Source organism: Leptinotarsa decemlineata, unplaced genomic scaffold (assembly GCF_025532065.1).
Source record: "Leptinotarsa decemlineata unplaced genomic scaffold, Ldec_3_MD MMD2_tig00078363_RagTag_RagTag, whole genome shotgun sequence".
NCBI lineage: Eukaryota > Metazoa > Arthropoda > Insecta > Coleoptera > Chrysomelidae > Leptinotarsa > Leptinotarsa decemlineata.
Genome location: NW_027412728.1, coordinates 2,587,071 through 2,607,057, shown reverse-complemented (window position 1 = coordinate 2,607,057; position 19,987 = coordinate 2,587,071). Strand labels below are relative to the sequence as shown.

Here is a 19,987-nt window from a genome sequence, read left to right as displayed (position 1 = left end):
ATTCCAAATTTCGACTTTTCAGTCAAAGTAGTAATTTATTTGTCATATAATGTATAGATATTCAAAGACTAACAAATAGTAATTTATTTGTCATATAATGTATAGATATTCAAAGACTAACAAATTTCCAACTTAGACTTTTATTAGTCAAAGTATTCATTTGTCACATAATCTATGAATACTAATACAACTAACTACTGTTTGTGTGAATAATGTAGCCCTGAAAAGGGCTGTTGTTTTTTTTTTGACCAGTAGGTCCACGGTTATTGTGCCACAGGTTGGACATTATTACATATAATACATGTAGATACTCGGGTGAAGTTTGTTAGTGGCCTCTCGCAAGCTTCACACCAATTCTGTCCCATTTCCATAATTGAGACAGTGTTGTGGGTGTTGACATGGGCATACCACCCTCCATTATTGTTTCTATGCGAATAAAACCGAAAGCAGCACCAACATAGTTTTTTGTTCTCTCCATCTATTGTGCTGATCAATACGTATGCATCCAATGCACAATACAAATCCAAGGGATCTTCCAGTGTCTCACTGACATTGAGTGTTCGCATACCGATCCTCATAGCACCATCACCTTCAGTTGTGTCAGCTTCTATCCCTTCATCATCTCCTTCTTCATCCATGACCCTCTCAAACTCCATCACGTCATCATCTTCGTCGCTTTGGTTGGCCTCGTTTTCAACTTCGTCTATCTCATCTTCATCGACTCCAACATCTTCTGCTTCAACTATTACTTCCTCTAGCGGAACATTGACATCCTCATCATCTGATTCGTCTATCCAATTGTTTTCATCAACAGCAGCTATTCTATTTAATGCAGCATTTATTTTTGCAGAATTCATCTTGTTGTTGTTTGCTCACAGTTGTAGAGAGTGAATGAATGAACTCTAGGTTTGCAAGTCAACTTATATAGGAGGTGATGCGACTCCCACTTGACTCGTTTAGAGTGGAATAGTAGGAGAAGTTATCCCACTATACTTCCACATGATGTTGATTTGTATAAATAGAGATCGTAGGTATAGGAGAGAGCATTCAGAGTTTCTGTAAGTCATCTCTTAATATTTCTAATCGAATTAGTAAAATGCCGTTTCCAAAAGAGTGGAATGAAAAACCAAAAGTGTGTGTCTACCCAATGATGATTGCAGGGGCTATTGTGTGCTACTTTTGTCAAATAAGTAGACCTAAGGATTCAATCAATCCATGTACTGGTATGTGTAGTGATTGCGTGTTGCGGATTCAACTATCGCCTCCTTCTCATCCACCGAAGCGAACAAAATCGGATTATCGTCAACAACAGTTACAGTGTCTGAAGTGTTCCGAACCTATAATATTTAACAATATAGGTATCTGTAGAAATATTTGTGGTACCTGTGCTGCCGTTCCAACTCCACTGCAACGTTGTTTGCGTTGTGATACATATTCCATGAATTGTTGGAATCATGTATGCAATGCATGTAGAAGTACTTGGGATCTGTGTGAGAAGGTTGGTCAACTCTACCCCAATAGGAGAATCCATTTTTTTCAATGTTGGTGTTTGACGCACGAGCAACAACTATTGAGGAATAGAGTCAAAGAACGTTCCACATCCACAGAGACATATTAACATTTTTCATTTTTTATTATCGTTATTGTCCTCTATTATTAATAAATATATATATTTTGAATTTATTTGTATTATTTTCTAACATTTAAAAATACATGCATGCAACACAAAGTTTTCCTCTTAAATGACAAAGATTGTTACATGCGTGAATAGTTTAGTGAGAGAGCGCATGTGCCAGTTGATGAAAGAGCGCATGCGCTAGTTTATTTTCTTCTATAAATGGTGAGGTCTCAGTAACATCATCACCTTTCCTATCCACATTCTATTGCTATCACATATCATTCCTCAGACCTTAATAATCATGAGCTCTATGCCGCTATTGATTGCTGAAGATGGTTCACCACTTGTTGATATCGATCAGACTGATTTTGAAAATATTCCAGTATTACATTTATCGAGTCAAGATTCGATAAATGATTTTGATATTAACGACTTCGTTAACTTTGCAGATGTGCCAGAACCAAATGAGCAAATTATTATTGAAAATCCGATCGTTTCGCAATTATCATCACTCAAACACTCTTCATCTACCCTTCCTCTTGGTGTTGATAAGAAATCTAGAACAATCAAGAGGAAGGTTACTAAGGCATCTTCATCGATTGTCACTGACTTTAAAGAAAAGAAAGAATCCAAAAGTGTTGTGCGACAGAAAAAACCCGCAACGAAAAGTGACAGATCGAAGAGGAAGCCAAAAGGTACTCCTAAAGAAATGAAGAGTGATTTGAAAGCTGAACCGCTATCTTCTTTCAGCCCCCTCCATCGGTTTGGGGAAATGAAAAGGAAAGCAAAATGCCGTCTTGTAAAGGCACAGATGACTATTGCTGAACTTGAAAAGAGTGAGCGAGCTATTAATGCTAATAATGAAACTCTTGAAGCATTAGATGCCAAGATTGCATTAGCGAAGGTTGAATTGGCTAGAATGTCTAAAGATGCTGATGAACTCCGTTCAAAAATTGGTAAAGATAAGCAATTCCATCAACGTTCGAGAATGCAAGCTCAGGCTGAGCTTGAGGAGTCGACTAAGCTTTATGAGACAGCATTATCAGTGAGAGATAATTGGCAAAAAGAGTTGGATACTGCATTTCAAAGTGACGGCGATTAGTTTTGGGAATGATAATGTGTTTTCAATATCGTGAGTTGAAAAATATAAGCGGGAATGGAGTATACAATTAATTTGGTTTGGTATACACAGAACATTGCGAATGGCTGGGGCAATGTTTACCGCTGCAATATTTTTCAGTTCACATACTTATAATTGAAATGAAAACAATAATGAACTTTAATATTACTTTATTCATAAAAGTCACTATTATATACATTTAAACCATATTTGATTCATCAATCCAAGAATTTTGTTCGCTAGGAAGGCCTAACCACTTTACATATACTTTATTTTTTCTTCTCTTCAACACCTTCTCAATCAGATATACGTCAGGATTCTCGGTTCGTAATAACTCTTCTTCGTAAAAACATCCTCTAATCGGCTGTTCATTCATATCTTCAAGATTATAAGTCGTTGGGATGGTTTTATTAATTTTAACAATCTTGAATAGCTCCGTAGTAAAATTCGCAGTGTAAGACTTTTCAAAAATATGTTTGTATTTACTTATACGTACAATATCATTTAATTGGAATTTGGGTTTACTTTGTCTTCCTCCAATTCCATTGATACCCTTGAATTTTAATTTTGTTGTTGAATCAACATTGATGGGTGCCATACCTATTGTACGATGAACTTTATTATTATATCTACTAGTTATAATTGGAAGAATATCAAGCCATTTGTGGTGACCTCTCATCGAAAATTCCTTGTAGAGCCATGCCTTTATTGTACGAATCACTCTTTCTGCTATAGCTGCCTTCTTTGTGCTAAATGTTGAATAATGATTGATATTATATTCTCGCATGAGAGATGAGAAGATTTTATTGAAAAATTCTTTCCCTTGATCGCTTTGTATGTGTTTGGGGGAGTATTTGGCTTCTTTCAGTACATGTTTCATTGCATTAGTTACTGTACTACCTGTTTTATCTTTAACTGCTACAGTCCACAGATATTTGGAGTAACAATCTATCACTACAAGTATATATCGGTATCCTTCATTACTTTTTGCATAAGGTTGCAGTTCAGCTAAATCTATTTGCCATAGATCTGCAAAACCTTTGATGGTGGTTATTCTTCTACGAAAATTACGTCTTGCAGGTTTATGTAATTCATTAACAACTTGTCGTTTGACATCACTTATTTCATTAGTCATTCTATTTCAATATGATTAAAGAGAAAAGGTGATAATGTTACTGCATTGAATGATGATGTGACAGTGATCATTACATGTGAATATGTTAATATATTATACCTTCTTCACGTAATTCTTCAATTATTGAAATTATTTCATTATCATGTCCGGTATGTCCGGCTGACTTTGAAGCTACCAATAGTCGTAGGCGAGCAACTAACTCTTTCGGTGAATTCCAGTACACATAATTCACAGGTTTAGAATTATATATTTTCTCCATTTTCACTCGTTTGAGTGCTCCACCAATTTTACTTCTACTTCTTATTGGATATTGTCGTGAGTCTAATAGAGGTTTGATAACTTCACGAAATTTTTTAGAATTCGTATTTTTAAAACCATTCTTCAGATGATATTGTTTATATGGAGCATTCGTTATTTTCAATATTTTGGAATATACTTGACGAGTTTCTTCATTATCAACATCTTGTGGATTCTTCAAAAAAATCATATCATACAATTCTGGACTACCTGCGCATTCATATTTTTTCACTTTATTAGCATCCCAAAATGAAATGTTTCCATCTTTGAAATTTACCACTAGACTTCCCATTTTCAGCTTTTGTGTAATTGGATCCATACGTACGCCAAATGTTCCATCATATGCTGGATTTCTAGATTTTATATTATTCAAATGTTTCATCAAAACATCTTCACCACTTTCATTCATAACAGGTGAGATGTCAGGATCCGAGGAATCGATGTGGGACGATGATGGTGTTTCGAATAGAGTTGTTCTCATATCGTCTTGAAGTGTGCTCGTGTCACTATTCACGGATGATACACTACCAAAAGATTGTTTTCTTCCTATTGGAGTACTCATGGGATAATTTGAAGTAGATTGAACAGTTCCATGATTTGGTGATAACACTGGTGATTTAGAAATAGCGTTTGATGATAAAACATTCAATGGTTTCATTATGGGCTCATACAATCTTTCAAGTGTCGTACGATTTTCAATATTATCATTCTTGATAGAGTTGAATTTCTGCCTGACAGCTTCTGTTGTCTCTACTAGTTGACGTTTCAAATTTATTTCATTGTTTTTATTTTCAGGATCTTTTTTTGTATTCATAATGCCCTTTTTTTGAATTAAAGCTTAATTCGTTGGTGAAGTGACCACTACAATATTCAGTGATCGAATAAGTTCCAAAAACAAGATCATGGGTATATAAAACTATCGAATCCTTTGCGATATCTACCTTCATCTATTTTTCTATCCTTATCAATGACTAGAAATCCATATTGGTCCTCCCAGCATTTAACACACATCAATTGGAATTGTTTGAATGTTACATCGGGTGAAACATGATCTGAATAAATGTGATGTAAATTCGTCTCATCTTGTTTGAACATTATAATGAAATTGGTATTGTCACGCACTAACTGTTTGGGTACCCGTGAATATGTCTGTGCTAGATAAAAACAATCAACATCCTTATGACGTCCCATACAGAAATATGATCTAATAATATCTTGCTTTTCACATATCACATCATCGAAAATGAAAACAGAATTAGGCTTAGCGTCGGAGGGTTCCACTATTTCTGCATTATTGCTGAATGTATAAAAACCTAATCCTTTTATAGGTTCCAAAACACTTCGCAAGTACTGATATTTAGGTTGATTGAGTGATTTCGAATAGAGATACACATTTCTAAATCTCAGTCCTTGTGGATGTGTTAATAGTGATATCATTGCATTCGTCTTTCCACAATTTGAAGGTCCTATAATGAGTCCTCGAACTGATGATGGAAGTAGTGGACCATGTCTGAATACCCTTTGTCCATTCAATCCACAACCAAATTTCTCATCTAGATTATCTACAGCAAACTTTTCTTTCTGTTTTACAATGCGCATCGTGCCGTGGTTGGAGACTATATAAATGTTATTAGCTTATTCATTTCAATGTGTACCATCAAACGATACGGACGTATTGAAAGTGATCGTAAAATTAAAAGAGGTTGTGGTTTTGTTAATGATTTAATAAACAAACTTCCTTTCGAATTACATCTACCCGGAGGTTATCAATACTGTGGACCGGGTACAAAATTGAAACAACGTTTAGCTCGTAACGACCCTGGAATCAATAAATTAGATATTGAATGCAAAAAACACGATATTCAATATTCTAAGCATCCATCCGATCTTGCAGCAAGACATTTAGCCGACAAAGAACTTGAATACAGCGCTTGGGATAGGGTTAAATCGAAGGACGCGAGTATTGGGGAAAGAGCAGCTGCATTACTTGTCACCAACATTATGAAAGCGAAAAGACATATGGGCATGGGTTGTAGTACCAATAAGAAAAAATTTAAGAGGAAACAAACGAAGAAAAATAAAATTAAAAAAGTTGCATTTGGTGCTGGGATAGTCCATAAAGTGCGAAATGTATTGAAGAAAGCTGGTGGGAATCAATTTGTGACGAATAATAGCAAAAAAGCTATCACTGTGGCATTGCAGGCGGCACGTAAATACCTTAAAGCTGCCGGTGGAAAGAAGAAAATCCGCACACCACGCATAATTCCTGTTCCCAAGATCGGTGGACTTTTACCATTGATACCAATTTTTGCTGGACTATCCGCACTAGGAAGTTTGGCGGGAGCCGCTGCTGGTATTACCAAGGCCGTGAATTCGGCAAAAGCCAGCAGAGCGGCTTTAATGGAAGCCAATCGTCACAATAAAACCATGGAGGCTGTAGCATTAGGCAAACGCGGAAGTGGAATATATCTCAAACCATACCGTAAAGGTTTAGGACTATATTTAAAACCATACAAAGCCACAAACAAAACAAAAAACTAATTGAACCCCTACCTCAGAGGCCTCTTACTGATCTCGATCTCAGTTATTATGCACAAAAAATGAAAATTCCACATTTTCGTGGTGTTTTTATGCGTGATAGATTACCATCTTCAGGTCCAAAACAAAACGAGACAGCTATTGTTAATTTAGATGGAATAAGTGGACCAGGAACACATTGGGTGGCATATAAAAAATGTGGGAAAGAAGTCACATATTTCGATAGTTTTGGAGATCTACCCCCACCATTGGAATTGACTCGATTCTTTCGAAAATGTTCGAATGTAAAAATCAAATATAACTATGATCGACAACAGAAATTTAATACAGTTCTCTGTGGTCACTTGTGCTTGCAGTTTCTCTCTAAATAATTTTCCAAATAAAAATGGATTCAACACCAAAACTGGATCGGGAGGCTATCAAGGGAATGGGGTTTTCACTTAGAATGTTTTCAAAATATGGTACCTTGAAAAAAATGGATAAAGTGATGCTTGCAAATATGCCTAAGGAAGTGATACTTGCATGTGTTGCACATGAGATTGCATATGTTTGGGAAAAGTTGCCTAAGCATCTGCAAGATGACATCGATATAATGAAACATAGATATTGTTATGAGCACCACCACCACGATCAAAATTCAGAATCGGATGTTAATGACGGTCCTATACCTCGGAAATCTATGTGTTGTATTTGTAATATAGAGGATGTGAATATTGGTATCAATAAAAATGATACTTATTACAATACAACACCTTCCAAAAAGTGTAAATTGTCTCAAATGTGCTGTTGCTGTGTACAATAATAAATTGAAATGTGTTTCAAAATATTCATCAGTCATGTCACGAAAGTTCGAGCTACAAGCTGTCGGGACAAGTGTCTTGAGTGCGGATTTTTTTCCACCAATTGAATTGGATAGGAACAGTCGTTATGGATTAGGACTTTTGGGATTCTATGGGTGCAATACAATCAATAATATAACTGAAGCTAATAACTTAGTTAGTTTTAGAATCAGTAATGACAACTCATCGATACCCCAAAAGTTGACAATTGAAATTCCATGTGGTGCTTATGAAATAGAAGAGATCAATGCCGTCATACAGAAACATATCATGTTCAGATTGTTTCATGATAAAAAACCAAATGATGTCGTTGCAGATGATATTTTCTATCTACACGCCAATAATAATACATTCAAATGTGAAATGCGATCCAAATATGAAATTGATCTGACACATCCAAATTCAATAGCAGAAATGATGGGGTTCGCTCATGAAATATTTCCACCAAATCAGATACATGAATCATCATTACCAATAAACATTACAACTGTGAGACTTATCCGCTTAGATTGCAATATAATATCTGGTTCATATATAAATGGTGAAGAATCCCACATTCTTTTCTCATTCGATATTGATGTTGAACCTGGCTACAATCTCACTAAAGAACCACACAGTATTATATATATGCCTGTCAGTCCAGAAGGTCGTCAATTGATTCACAACATTACAGTGCGTATTTTGGATGAAAAAAATAACCTTATCGATTTTGGAAGTGAAGAAGAGATTTTCATTATTTTGGAATTGAAGAAAATCGAATAACTGTTGTTATGGGTTTCATTTATAATAGACAAAATCGCATTGAACAATCCCAAACGAGTTGCACTATCAAAAAGAAAGGTGTGCATAAAAAACGCTCATTCCACAAGTGTATGCTAAACAGTTAGCACATAACGCTCTGTCTGTGAGTGATCTTAAATTTTTGAAATCGATTGGATTGAAAGTGAGAAAATAACAATGGTGCTCGAAACAAACAATGAAAAGTTGAATATATTCAATGAACCAGTGCTCGATCATTCTCTCATAAGTTTACATGAGCACACATATAAGCCCTATGGATCACCGCTATTCAGGAATTCGGATGAAATCAGAATTGCAATCAATAATCAAGATGTTATACTAGATATTGCCGAGAGCTTCATTTACATAGAAGGTAAATTCACCCCCAAAGATGTAGCGAAAACATGCTATCTCTCGAATAATGCAATTGCATTTCTCTTTGACGAAATTCGTTATGAAATGGGTGGTGAACAAGTGGCTGTTGTTAGAAAACCTGGGATAACATCTACAATGAAAACCATGATATCATTTGGACAATCTCATGCTAACACATTATTGACATCTGGTTGGGGACTTTCACAATTGAAGCAAGATATCTTGGATACAAACAGTCATGTTTTTAGTGGAAAACTACCACTGAAATATTTGATGGGTTTTGCTGAAGATTACAACAAAAGTATCTTGAATGCCAAACAGGAATTGATTTTGATTATCGCTCGATCATTCAAAAACTCATATATAGGTGAGGTTGATGCTGATTTGGAAATAAATAAAATCGAATGGAAAATAAGGCATATTGTACCAGATGATAAACACAAGCTCAAACTTTTGAGTAGAATAAACAAAAGCGGTCTGAATGCCAAAATCAAGTTGGCGTATCGTATGTGGGACCTCTATGAACTACCATCATTACGTGGGACTTCTTCAGACATATGGGCCATCAAAACAACTAACGCATTGGAAACTCCTCGTTTTGTCATCATCGCATTCCAAAGTACTACCACATCTGAAGATAGAACACAAGATATTACAAAATTCACAACTGCTGATATCAATAGTATTCGAGTATACTTGAATTCTGAAGTTTATCCATATGAGCGTTGGAATTTGAATTTCGATAAAAAACTTGATGCTCCTGCTTATTATGCTTTTGAGAGTTTCCAGCGAAGTTATTATGATAAAGATATGAGTGAACCTCTGATGGACATTGGACAATTTAGAGAGAATCCACTATTCGTCATCGATTGTTCCCATCAACCGAATGCAACAAAATCATCAACTATTGATATAAAGATTGAGTTTGAGACGAGGAAGACCAAGTTTCCAGACAACACTAAAGTATATGCATTAATTTTGCATGATACAGTTTTAACATACAATGCATTGGATGGTTCAGTTCATAGCAGATATTGACACTTTTTTTCACTCTATCATGTACTGTTTTATGATCTTTTTTTTTTTATTTGTAACTGACTTATATCATGTATTGTATTTTATATCATATTTATTGTTTTGTAATCATTTTCTATTGTATTTCATCAGATTTAAATAAATAAAACATGAAAATAATACAAAGTTTTTTATTTGACATTATTTATGATTTACAGGAACATACAGACTTCTTCCTCATAATCATCATTTTCGCGACCATCTTCAATTTCCTCTCGATTTTCATCATTCAATTCAAAGTGATGAATAATCCATTCTGGCAAGTATGGTTGGAGGCTATACAGGAATCTTCTTAGGTTCAGTTCAATCATAACCTCACAAAGTTGCCACAATTCCAATTCATTATCCAAAAATTTGTTGCAAACTTCTGCACCACTCCAATAGTTGTCAGCATCACGAAGGCATAATTCGATTTGTTTTTCATCATAGCATACACTCATATCATAAACGCTTGCATGTTCGGCTCCATCACCCAACACCTTCAATTTAGACGACAAATGTTGAACCGATGATTTGAGATCTACAATATCGACCCAATCTTGACTTGCGTACTGCATCCACATCTTTAAATGGTGGAACTGAAATCGAATAAAAAAAACAATAAGCAACCTCCAATTTTTCAGTGATATAATACTCACATTCCCATTTTACTTGTAGTTACAAAGTGAGTGTATTCAACTAAGTTAGTAATGTTTATATTTCCATATAATTATCATCTAATATATGAATATTAATAAAACAATAAGAAATTCATTATAATTACTATTATTATTCAATCATATTGAATTTGACTAGAGTTATCGTTTTCACACCAAAAAAACTTTGTAAGCTATGACCTAAAGAAATTCACTATAAATTATTACTATTATTCAATCATATTGAATTTGACTAGAGATCGCGTTTTCATGCCAGCAAAACTTTGTTGGCTCTGTCCTAAATACATCATCGTATATTTACCACCTGATGAGTTGATACAAGATATATCGTCATCACTGAATTGCAACGAAATACGTTTTGGTAGCCATGTTTTAAATAATTTATCATTGCTCACATCTTGCAAAGTTAATAAAATTGATTTACCAAATCGTGTAGAATAAGTTGACATATTTTTAATTATGTACACTTCATCAATTGGCAATGATGATAAGGCCTTTTGCTCTAGTATTTCAACCTCCTGTACAATCAAATTATTAATTTTATTCAAGTCTACTTTTGAAACGGACATGATGAAAATATATATGAAAATATAAACAATTTCCAACAGACAAATACACTCACCGTCTTCCTTCTATTACGAACTGAATAACACTCTACCAATTGCTAACTGCTGCAGATATATTCGTCTACTGATTTCATAGTGTGCCAGGCATTTCTTTTATATTAAACAGTGTGAGTCACCCCCACCATGAAACCGTGAAAGATTCACATTGCTAGTTGCTATCCACTAGAGATGCCTGATGTCACAGCCAAGCCCATCTCCCAACTTGATGCGATAACAGTTGCCGGTACGAGCAAGCAATGGTCGTTGCGGTCTCGGAGAGGGTAGACGCTAGGCAAACGGTCCTCGGCTGCCGTTGTGTCACCATCGATAGCGGGGCTAGAGCGAACCTTCATCGCTTCGGGAGAGGTGAGGGCAGACCGATGAATACGCATTACTCTGCCACACGTCGTGGAGTGAACATGTCGCTCTCTAGCCGTTGAACGGTTATTGCTGTGACGTCACTCCACTACTAACTTGGTGCCCTAACACCGATGGAGCATTTATTACTTGGAGGATCTTCGAAGTATGCAGACGTATGTTTGTACATAGACAAACAAGCACATGATGAAACCCTGTACCGTGCATTCTCCTACACACACACATAAACACACAAAATCTCATATGAAAAAAAAATCTGAACGATCCATGCACCAGACACTTCAAGGTCACAACGCCTTGACTTCACTGCACAACAAAAAAACTTCACCAAACAACAACCAATAAAAAAAGCAATTAATACGTCATAGTGGTGGGGGGAGGCCGAGAATCAGCTGTAAACAACTACTAGGCCAGTATCGCTCATTTCAAATTTGACCAAAATTTTCGAAAAAATATTAAAGAAACGTATTGTTACCTTTATGAAAAAAAATAACATATTGTCTGATCGCCAATTCGGATTTAGAGAAGGCAGGTCCACGGAGGACGCTATAAGTCATCTAGTTAATAAAATCAGCCAATACATAGATAAAAAAACACCCAGTTTATGTATTTTCGTGGATCTAGCAAAAGCCTTTGACACAGTAAGTCACAGCCAACTACTTGAGGTACTAGAAAGGATAGGATTCAGAGGAAACACGCATAAATTAATGAAAGACTACTTAACATCAAGAACACAGAGCGTAAGGATAGATAATCAATACAGTGATTCTAAGACAGTCAATTATGGAGTTCCCCAAGGAACAGTTCTAGGTCCAATCCTCTTCAATATTTACCTCAATGATTTATACACCATGTTAGTTGAAGGCAATATTATCAGTTTCGCTGATGACACTGCGGTGCTTTATGCGGAAGAAACCTGGTCTGAGCTGAAAAGGGTTGCGGAGGAAGACTTTAAACAAATCATACAATGGTTTGATAGTCGCCTGCTAACAATCAACTTTGAAAAAACCATATTTTTACCTTTCACATCATATGAAAAATTCCTTCCTAAATATAAATCACTCAGAGTTATTTTGAACAATGGCAAAGAGGTCAATGTGTCCGCAGCACAGAATACTAAGTACTTGGGCATAATCATTGATCCACATCTCAAATGGCATGATCATATAAACGCCACAGTAAAAAAACTCAGATTTGTGCTCTATAGAATGAGACATTACTGTAATTATTTGAACCTAGAACAAATGAGGACAATATACTACGCACTTGTACAAAGTCATATCAACTATGGTATCATTGCCTGGGGAGCTGCCTATTCTAACCATATAATACCACTGGAAATGATACAGAAGCGGATACTCAAATTTATCTATAAAAAACCATATGATTACCCGACTGAAATTTTATATCGAGAGACCAAAATAATGGACGTCAAACAGTTATACTTTGTAAAAATCGTTATAAGACAACATTTGAATAAAAACATGTCGACCAGTAGAACACACACATATGAAACGCGAAATAAACATTACACACTCACACTACCAAGAACCAAGAAAAACACATTAATGAGAAATTATAACTTTCTAGCACCCAGGTGTTACAATATGATACCCAACGAACTAAAAATAATCATATCAATGCAATCATTCCGAAAACATCTAATCGCCTGGATTAATACGTTGCCACGCTTAAAAATCCATCAATATATTGACCTGAAAGACACTTATTATTTCTAAACACTCATTATTTCTAGATAAAATGTAAATCATGAATTTGAAAATATAATTTTATTATTGAATATTAAATTTAATTTTATTGTAATACTCCATGATCTCAATACTCCTAGGCTTAAGTTAAATATACCCTTTTCCACACACAGGGGAAACCCTCGTGGAATCTTCTTATATTTATTCATAATTACTTAATTGTTTTACTTGTATATGGAAACTTGCCGTTGAAATAAATATTATTATAAATATATTATTATTATTATTATACTTTGCACAGGAATTTTTAGGCAACCTTTGCATACTAACTTAAATTTTGTTAAAGAAGGAATTTTCAAGTTTCTAATAGAATTCTATATAAGAAATAAATCTTAATTTATTTTCCAGAACGGTTTCCGTCACAAGGTTAATGATGAAATTGGCCGATATTTGATGAAAACCCAAAATCATTGATACGATACAGTGATATTTTCATAATCAGTTCACAAAAACCGTATCAGATGTTTGACTGTACAATAACTGTTCAGCAGCGTTTGAAGAAACACGTGTTACTGTTTTGTGAACTGGCAAAGTAAAATCTCACACTGTATCATATACGCATATACAGGGATTTCACAAATAATGAAATGCTTAACACATGGGCTAATGAGATCAAGATAATTTATATTGTTTCTGAGTATATGGTTGATTTAGGTATTATAGAAATTATAACAGAAATGGAAGTTATTACCAGGGCCGTAGCGAAAAGAAATACCGGGCGGGGGGAGGGAATCCAAATTTTCCCAACTCCACCAGCAAAATTTCCCAACTTTCAAAAAAATGAAAGCCGAGGGATTAGTTACTATTATAATATATTAATTTTCTTACTTTGCTATCCAAAGATTGGCTGAATGCCTATGCCCGTTAGGGTATGCACAAACAAAAATAAATTTTGGTAATTATAAAAATAATGGGAATTATTCTACTTTGGCAAAGTCCTTGGTCTTCCACCATGTATAGGAATATTCAATACAAATGAAAGGAAACAACACCTGTATAATATTGTGCTGATTGTTTTCTACTATTATTATTTTTTTTATTCTCACGGCCCGAAATTCCCCAACTTTTCCATGTCGAAAAAACAGCGAAAAGTTGGGAATTTTGTAAAATTGTCACTTCAAAATTTGTGGACTGTTCGGGACTGTTCTCTTACTTGAGAGAAATTAAACTTTTTTGAAATTTTCCAACAACTCAGAATTTCAAAGTATGGGAATCTCCAAGTTATGCATGTTGGGAAATCCCAACCTTCTCCCGGTTCTTTCCCTTTTCTTATTACCACTCCCTTTCTTTTCTCTCATTTTTATTTTTTAAATTTTTATTATTTTTTTTACTATCATTTTTTTCTATCTTCACGGCCCAAAATTTCCCAACTTTTTCCCAAGTCGAAAAAGCAGGCGGGGGGAGGCTCCTCCCGCCCCCGTGGCGACAGCCCTGGTTATTACAGTATGTCAAGCATTTAACATTTTTTTACTGGGAATTTTATAAATGAAATTGAATGATTTGTGATATTCATTATTTTGAAATATCTTCACTTTCCTAACATTTGATAAAAAATACTTCATTTTTACTTCATAAAATAAGAAGAAAAGAATTTGAACTGTTATATTGTTTATTCATACCATATAAAAATTGGTTTCTTTGAGTAAACTGGTTCACATGTCTGGAAGTTAACTTGGGTAAAATTGGTAGTGGTATTAACTAAGAACACTGATGATTACGAGATAATTTCACTATATAATTTCTCTAGGAACTTTATGAGTGTAGTGTTGTTCTCACTGATTTATTTTGCTTTTATTACTATAAATCATTCAATTTATGTTCATTGGCTATTCATAATAATAAATTTCATAAACTTGCTTTGTATTATTATTCAAACTATAGTTATTATCTTATCATTGTCGTTATCATCATCAATTAATTAAAAATGAAAATATGTTTTACTCATATCTTTTATAATTTCACATTTAACTCCATAAATATGCCTTTTTAGGTACCAGAAGCAAAACATGTAAAAAAAAACGAGTTTGGAACAAAAAAGATTATTGTTATTTTTGCAACAATGAAGTTCTGAAATTTTCACGTCACATTTTAAGACATCATCAAATGGAACATGAAGTTCAAGAAATATTATCATTCAGTGTTGGTAATAGAAGAAGGAAGGAATTATTCACTAGGCTCAGAAATACGGGAAATTTTTTAAAAAGTTCTAGCAGTGAAATTATTGTTCCGGTGAGAAAACCTGCAGAGAGCGATTTGGAGCAACCAACTACGGACACATATCTTCCATGTAAATTCTGCAAGGGGTTTTACAAGAGAAAGACTCTTTATAGACATATTGCAAAATGTCCTGATAATTGCGATGATAAAAAATTGAGAAGTAATGCGCAAAGTGAAGGACAATCCCTTTTTTCTAAATATAAAAACAACGATATTTTACGAAAATATATATTCCCAAGCATGAGAGCAGATGAATTATCTTTAACAGCAAAAAAAGATATGCTGATCTGTGCTGTAGCAAAAAGATATTTGAAAAGTCATCGCGATAAACACTTTCGTGCAATTGCTTCCCGCAAAATGAGACAACTGGCAGCTTTGTTGATAGAAATAAAAAAGAAAATCAAGGTTACAAATTTATTTGCAGCTTTGGATCCATTGAACTTTGATATACTTGTGGAATGTACTAAAATAATATCCAGATATAATGCGGAAACTCAATCTTATGGAGCTCCATCATTGGCATCTCATATGGGTACTGAGTTGAAAGAATGTATTGATGTCGCTTCCAACATGGCACTTAAAAAATATCGACAAGATAATAGTGACATAAATAAATTGAAGAATCTAAGAGAACTTATTGACAAAGAATGGCGTTTTGAAATCTCTACAGAAGCAAATAACGACTTGAAACAAAAGAAGTGGAATAAACCACCTCTCATTCCTCTAGCGGAAGATCTCACTACTTTGAAAAATTACACACTGAAAGAAGGTGAAAGATATAGAAATGTTTTACAGCAAAACCCACATGACAAAAAGTCCTTCAAAAATTTGTTAGAAATCACATACGTGCAATTACTCTTATTGAACAGACGAAGAATTGGTGAACTGGAAAAAATGACTGTACCATCATATATCACCAATATCAATAACCAAAGTTCTGATGAGTTCAACAGCTGTATCACTGAAAATGAAAAGGTTCTTATGAAATCTTTCAGAAGAGTTGTGATAAGAGGGAAGAGGGGAAGAGGAGTTCCAATTTTATTTACAGATGAGATGGTCAAAAATACTGATTTATTATTAAGTCTCCGAAATCATTTCCTTTTAGAAGAAAATATTTTCCTATTTCCCAATACAAAATCCTCCAATAGCATTTGCGGGTCGAAGGCGATTTACAAACACGTGAGACTTGCTGGAGTGAAAAATGCAGCTGCTTTGACGTCAACTAGATTACGCAAACACCTTGCGACAATGTCACAGGTCATCAATTTGTCACCACAAGATTTAGAGCAATTAGCATGTTTTATGGGACATACTTCTGAAATCCATAAAGCGTACTATAGGTTGCCAAGTGATGTATACCAAATGGCAAAAGTATCTAAATTATTACTCCTCAATGAAAGGGGAAAAGCTTCCAAATATAAGGGAAAGACTCTTGAAGAGATAAATATCGATTTAGATATAGAAGAAGACGACTCAGAAGATGATCAAAATGAAGAATCAACCATAAAAAATAAATGTACAGGGAATAGATCAACAGGTGCACGAAATATTGTAAGTTAAATTATATTTCATTATTGCTAAATTTAATATTGGTTTTTGGATTAGCAGAAACAATTGGATTCATCTAACAAGTATTCTAAGGTCAAGAAGAAACGCATTCTCCAATCATGGACGGACTGCCAAAAAAAAGTTGCCCTTTCTTTCTTCAAGAATCACTTGAAAAACAAAATTCCACCGAAGAAGAAAGAATGCCTTCAATTGGTAAACGACAACCCAGGTGTTTTCGTGAATAAGAGCTGGGAAAAAATAAAGATATTTGTTGTAAATACCTATAACAAAAACAAATAAAATTTGATTTTCCAACTCATCCTGTAAACTTATCATTTTCTTTAAATACTACTTGAAATCAATATTTTTTTGCATAAATACTTTGAATGTGCACTTGAATATAAAATTAAAAAGTCAAACATTTTTGTTATTTATTTAGACCTACACTGTGAACTTCTTTTGTTTTTCCACGTTCCACTTTTTCTTTTCTGAAAAGATAAAGTGATTATTCACTGTGTGAATATTCTAGGATTATGCTAAAAATCGCACGTTATAAGGTAAATCCATATCAATCCATTTCTCACACAAGTTTCGACTTCTGAGAGTTTTTATTCGTTAACAGTAACACATATTTAAACATACACACACAAATGGTTATTAGTTGATGAAGTAGATGGCCAAATTCGATTTCTTTATAATTTAACATCATATGAATTTGTTTTTTTTCTCAACAGTCAACATTCCAGAAGTTTTGATTTGATTATGAAAATATTACTATCAATAATCAAGTTTGAAATGTAATTTTATTTATGTAAAATTCATCATTCAATAATAATTATTCAGAGATAAAGAACTATTGTTAAGAAAAAAATATGTTTCACCTTACTCGTGAAAATGTATTCATTGAAAACGTTCCCAGAAGTGAATATACAAATTTTCATTTTGAAGACTTCATCTATGGAGTCAATAGAACCCAGAATTCCGAAATCAACTGCCAAATTATATGTAGCTTTTATTGCAACCACCTAGATCAGGGGTCTTCAAACTACGACCCGCGGGCCAAATCCGGCCCGCCAGTGTCATCAATCCGGCCCGCAACAGCCAATAATTTACTGTCATCAATCTGGCCCGCGACAGCCAATGATTACCTAATTGTTGTTACTATTGATGTGATAAGTTGAAGAAGAAAACACAGAATGATAATTACTCGGTTTTATTTACTTGCAAGGTAAAACTTAACGACAGAAATGATGACAAAGAAAACTTAACTTAATTATCTAAGTTTAAGCATATTAATAACTAACAAATAATCGAAATGAATCACAGTAAAACAAAAACACTAATGAGATTTATGTAATTGTGATTTTCCACCGACAATACTTTGTAGTTGTGGATCAATTTTACTTGTACCAATCATCAAAAGAGATTTAAGATGCTCATCGGATAATTGAGATCTGTAAACATTCTTTGTGTACTTCATCTTGGAAAACGTTTTCTCACACAAGTAAGTAGTACCAAAAACAGAAAACAACCCACGAGCAAATTTATGCAAATTATCAAATTGTTCCAGTGGAAGACTCTTATGAAATTCCAACAAAGATGAATTTTGATATTTATTCTTAAGCATATCACTGCACCGTAAATCAATAATTTCCATTTGGACTTCCGGAGCCAGGGTTTCAATGTCAGAATCAAAAGGATTTTGAAAAAGCTTAATTTCATTCGCAATGACATCAAAATCTGAAAAACGAGTATCAAAATTTATCTTCAAAGCACTCAAAGTTTCGATTGCAAAATTGACGGGAAATTCAGTCTCTGTAGTGTGGCTGAATATTTCACATGTTTCAAAATGTGTGAAACATTTTTTACGTAATTGCTATTGAAATAGTATTATTTTCTGCCTGAAGGATTTGATATTGGTGTATAAATCAGGGAGAAGCTGATTTTCTCCTTGCAATCTCAAATTCAGTTCGTTCATATGATTTATCAAATCGACATAGAAGGCTAACTTCCACATCCATTCACTATTTTCTAAATCGGCAAAAGGGCATTGCTTCTCATTTAAAAAAATTTTGATCTCTGCTCGAATTTCAAAAAAGCGCTTAAGGAATTTCCGCAACTAAGCCAGCGTACGGCAGTAGGTATAATATGGTAAATCATTTTCTCCAATCTGTTGAATAAACTCACAGAATTGTCGGTGATTCAGCCCAGTGGATCTGATGAAGTTAACAACTGATATGACTGGTTTTAGAACTTCAGACATATCCAAACATTTTCCGCACAAGGACTGTTGATGAATGATACAATGTAAGATTAATGGTTTTGAACCACCATCATTTTCTACAGCCTTTGACACAAGTGCAACCACTCCTTTATTTTCACCATACATATTTTTGTCTCCATCAGTTGTTATAGATTTCAAATTTCTCCATCGAAGGTTCTTTTTATTAATGGCATTTTCAACTCCCTTAAAAATATCTGCCCCAGTTGTCGTGCCGTGAATACTATCAATATCAAGAAGTTCTTCATACACTTCATAGCTTTTATCTACTCCGCGAATAAAAATCAACACCTGAGCAGTATCTGACACATCCGTTGACTCATCCAATGCTAGAGAAAACCACTCATGATGTTCATTTTTGTCAGACAGTTGAGATGATATATTTTCTGCGATGTCTTGCACTCTTGCACCCTCCGAACAACGGTGTTTGCTGACAAACTGACCCTTTTAAATAAATTTACCTTTTCGGGGCATATTTCTTCGGCTACTGCAATCAACCATTCTTTTATAATTTTTCCATCGGTGAATGGTTTGCCACGTTTTCCGATTTCAAGAGCCACACGAAAGCTGGCGCGAGTTGCAGACTCTTGTTCAGTATTCGCTTTGGTAAACAAAGATTGCTGCGATTTGAGTACGCGTTTCAAAGCTTCAAATTTTTCTTTCCACAAATTTCCTGTATACTTGGAGTAACTTTGAAGATGTTTCGATTCATAGTGTCGTTTAATGTTATAGTCTTTGAGAACAGCTATGGTTTCAT

General features: G+C 34.4%; 1 protein-coding gene across 4 annotated transcripts in view; it reads left to right on the top strand.

Moving 5' to 3' along the window:
- LOC111511735 (uncharacterized) overlaps positions 1–17,642 on the top strand; it is a 52,536-nt gene extending 34,894 nt beyond the window's left edge. Inside the window, exons 3-4 of one of the 4 annotated variants that reach the window (XM_074185923.1) lie at positions 15,175–16,952; positions 17,007–17,642. In XM_074185923.1, the coding sequence (XP_074042024.1) occupies positions 15,175–16,952; positions 17,007–17,249 (2,021 nt within the window). In that variant the 3' untranslated portion in view covers positions 17,250–17,642. The remainder of the gene's footprint in view (positions 1–15,174; positions 16,953–17,006) is intronic. The other 3 variants (XM_074185925.1, XM_074185922.1, XM_074185921.1) reach the window with 3 other exon arrangements.
- The last annotated feature ends 2,345 nt before the right edge of the window (positions 17,643–19,987 follow it).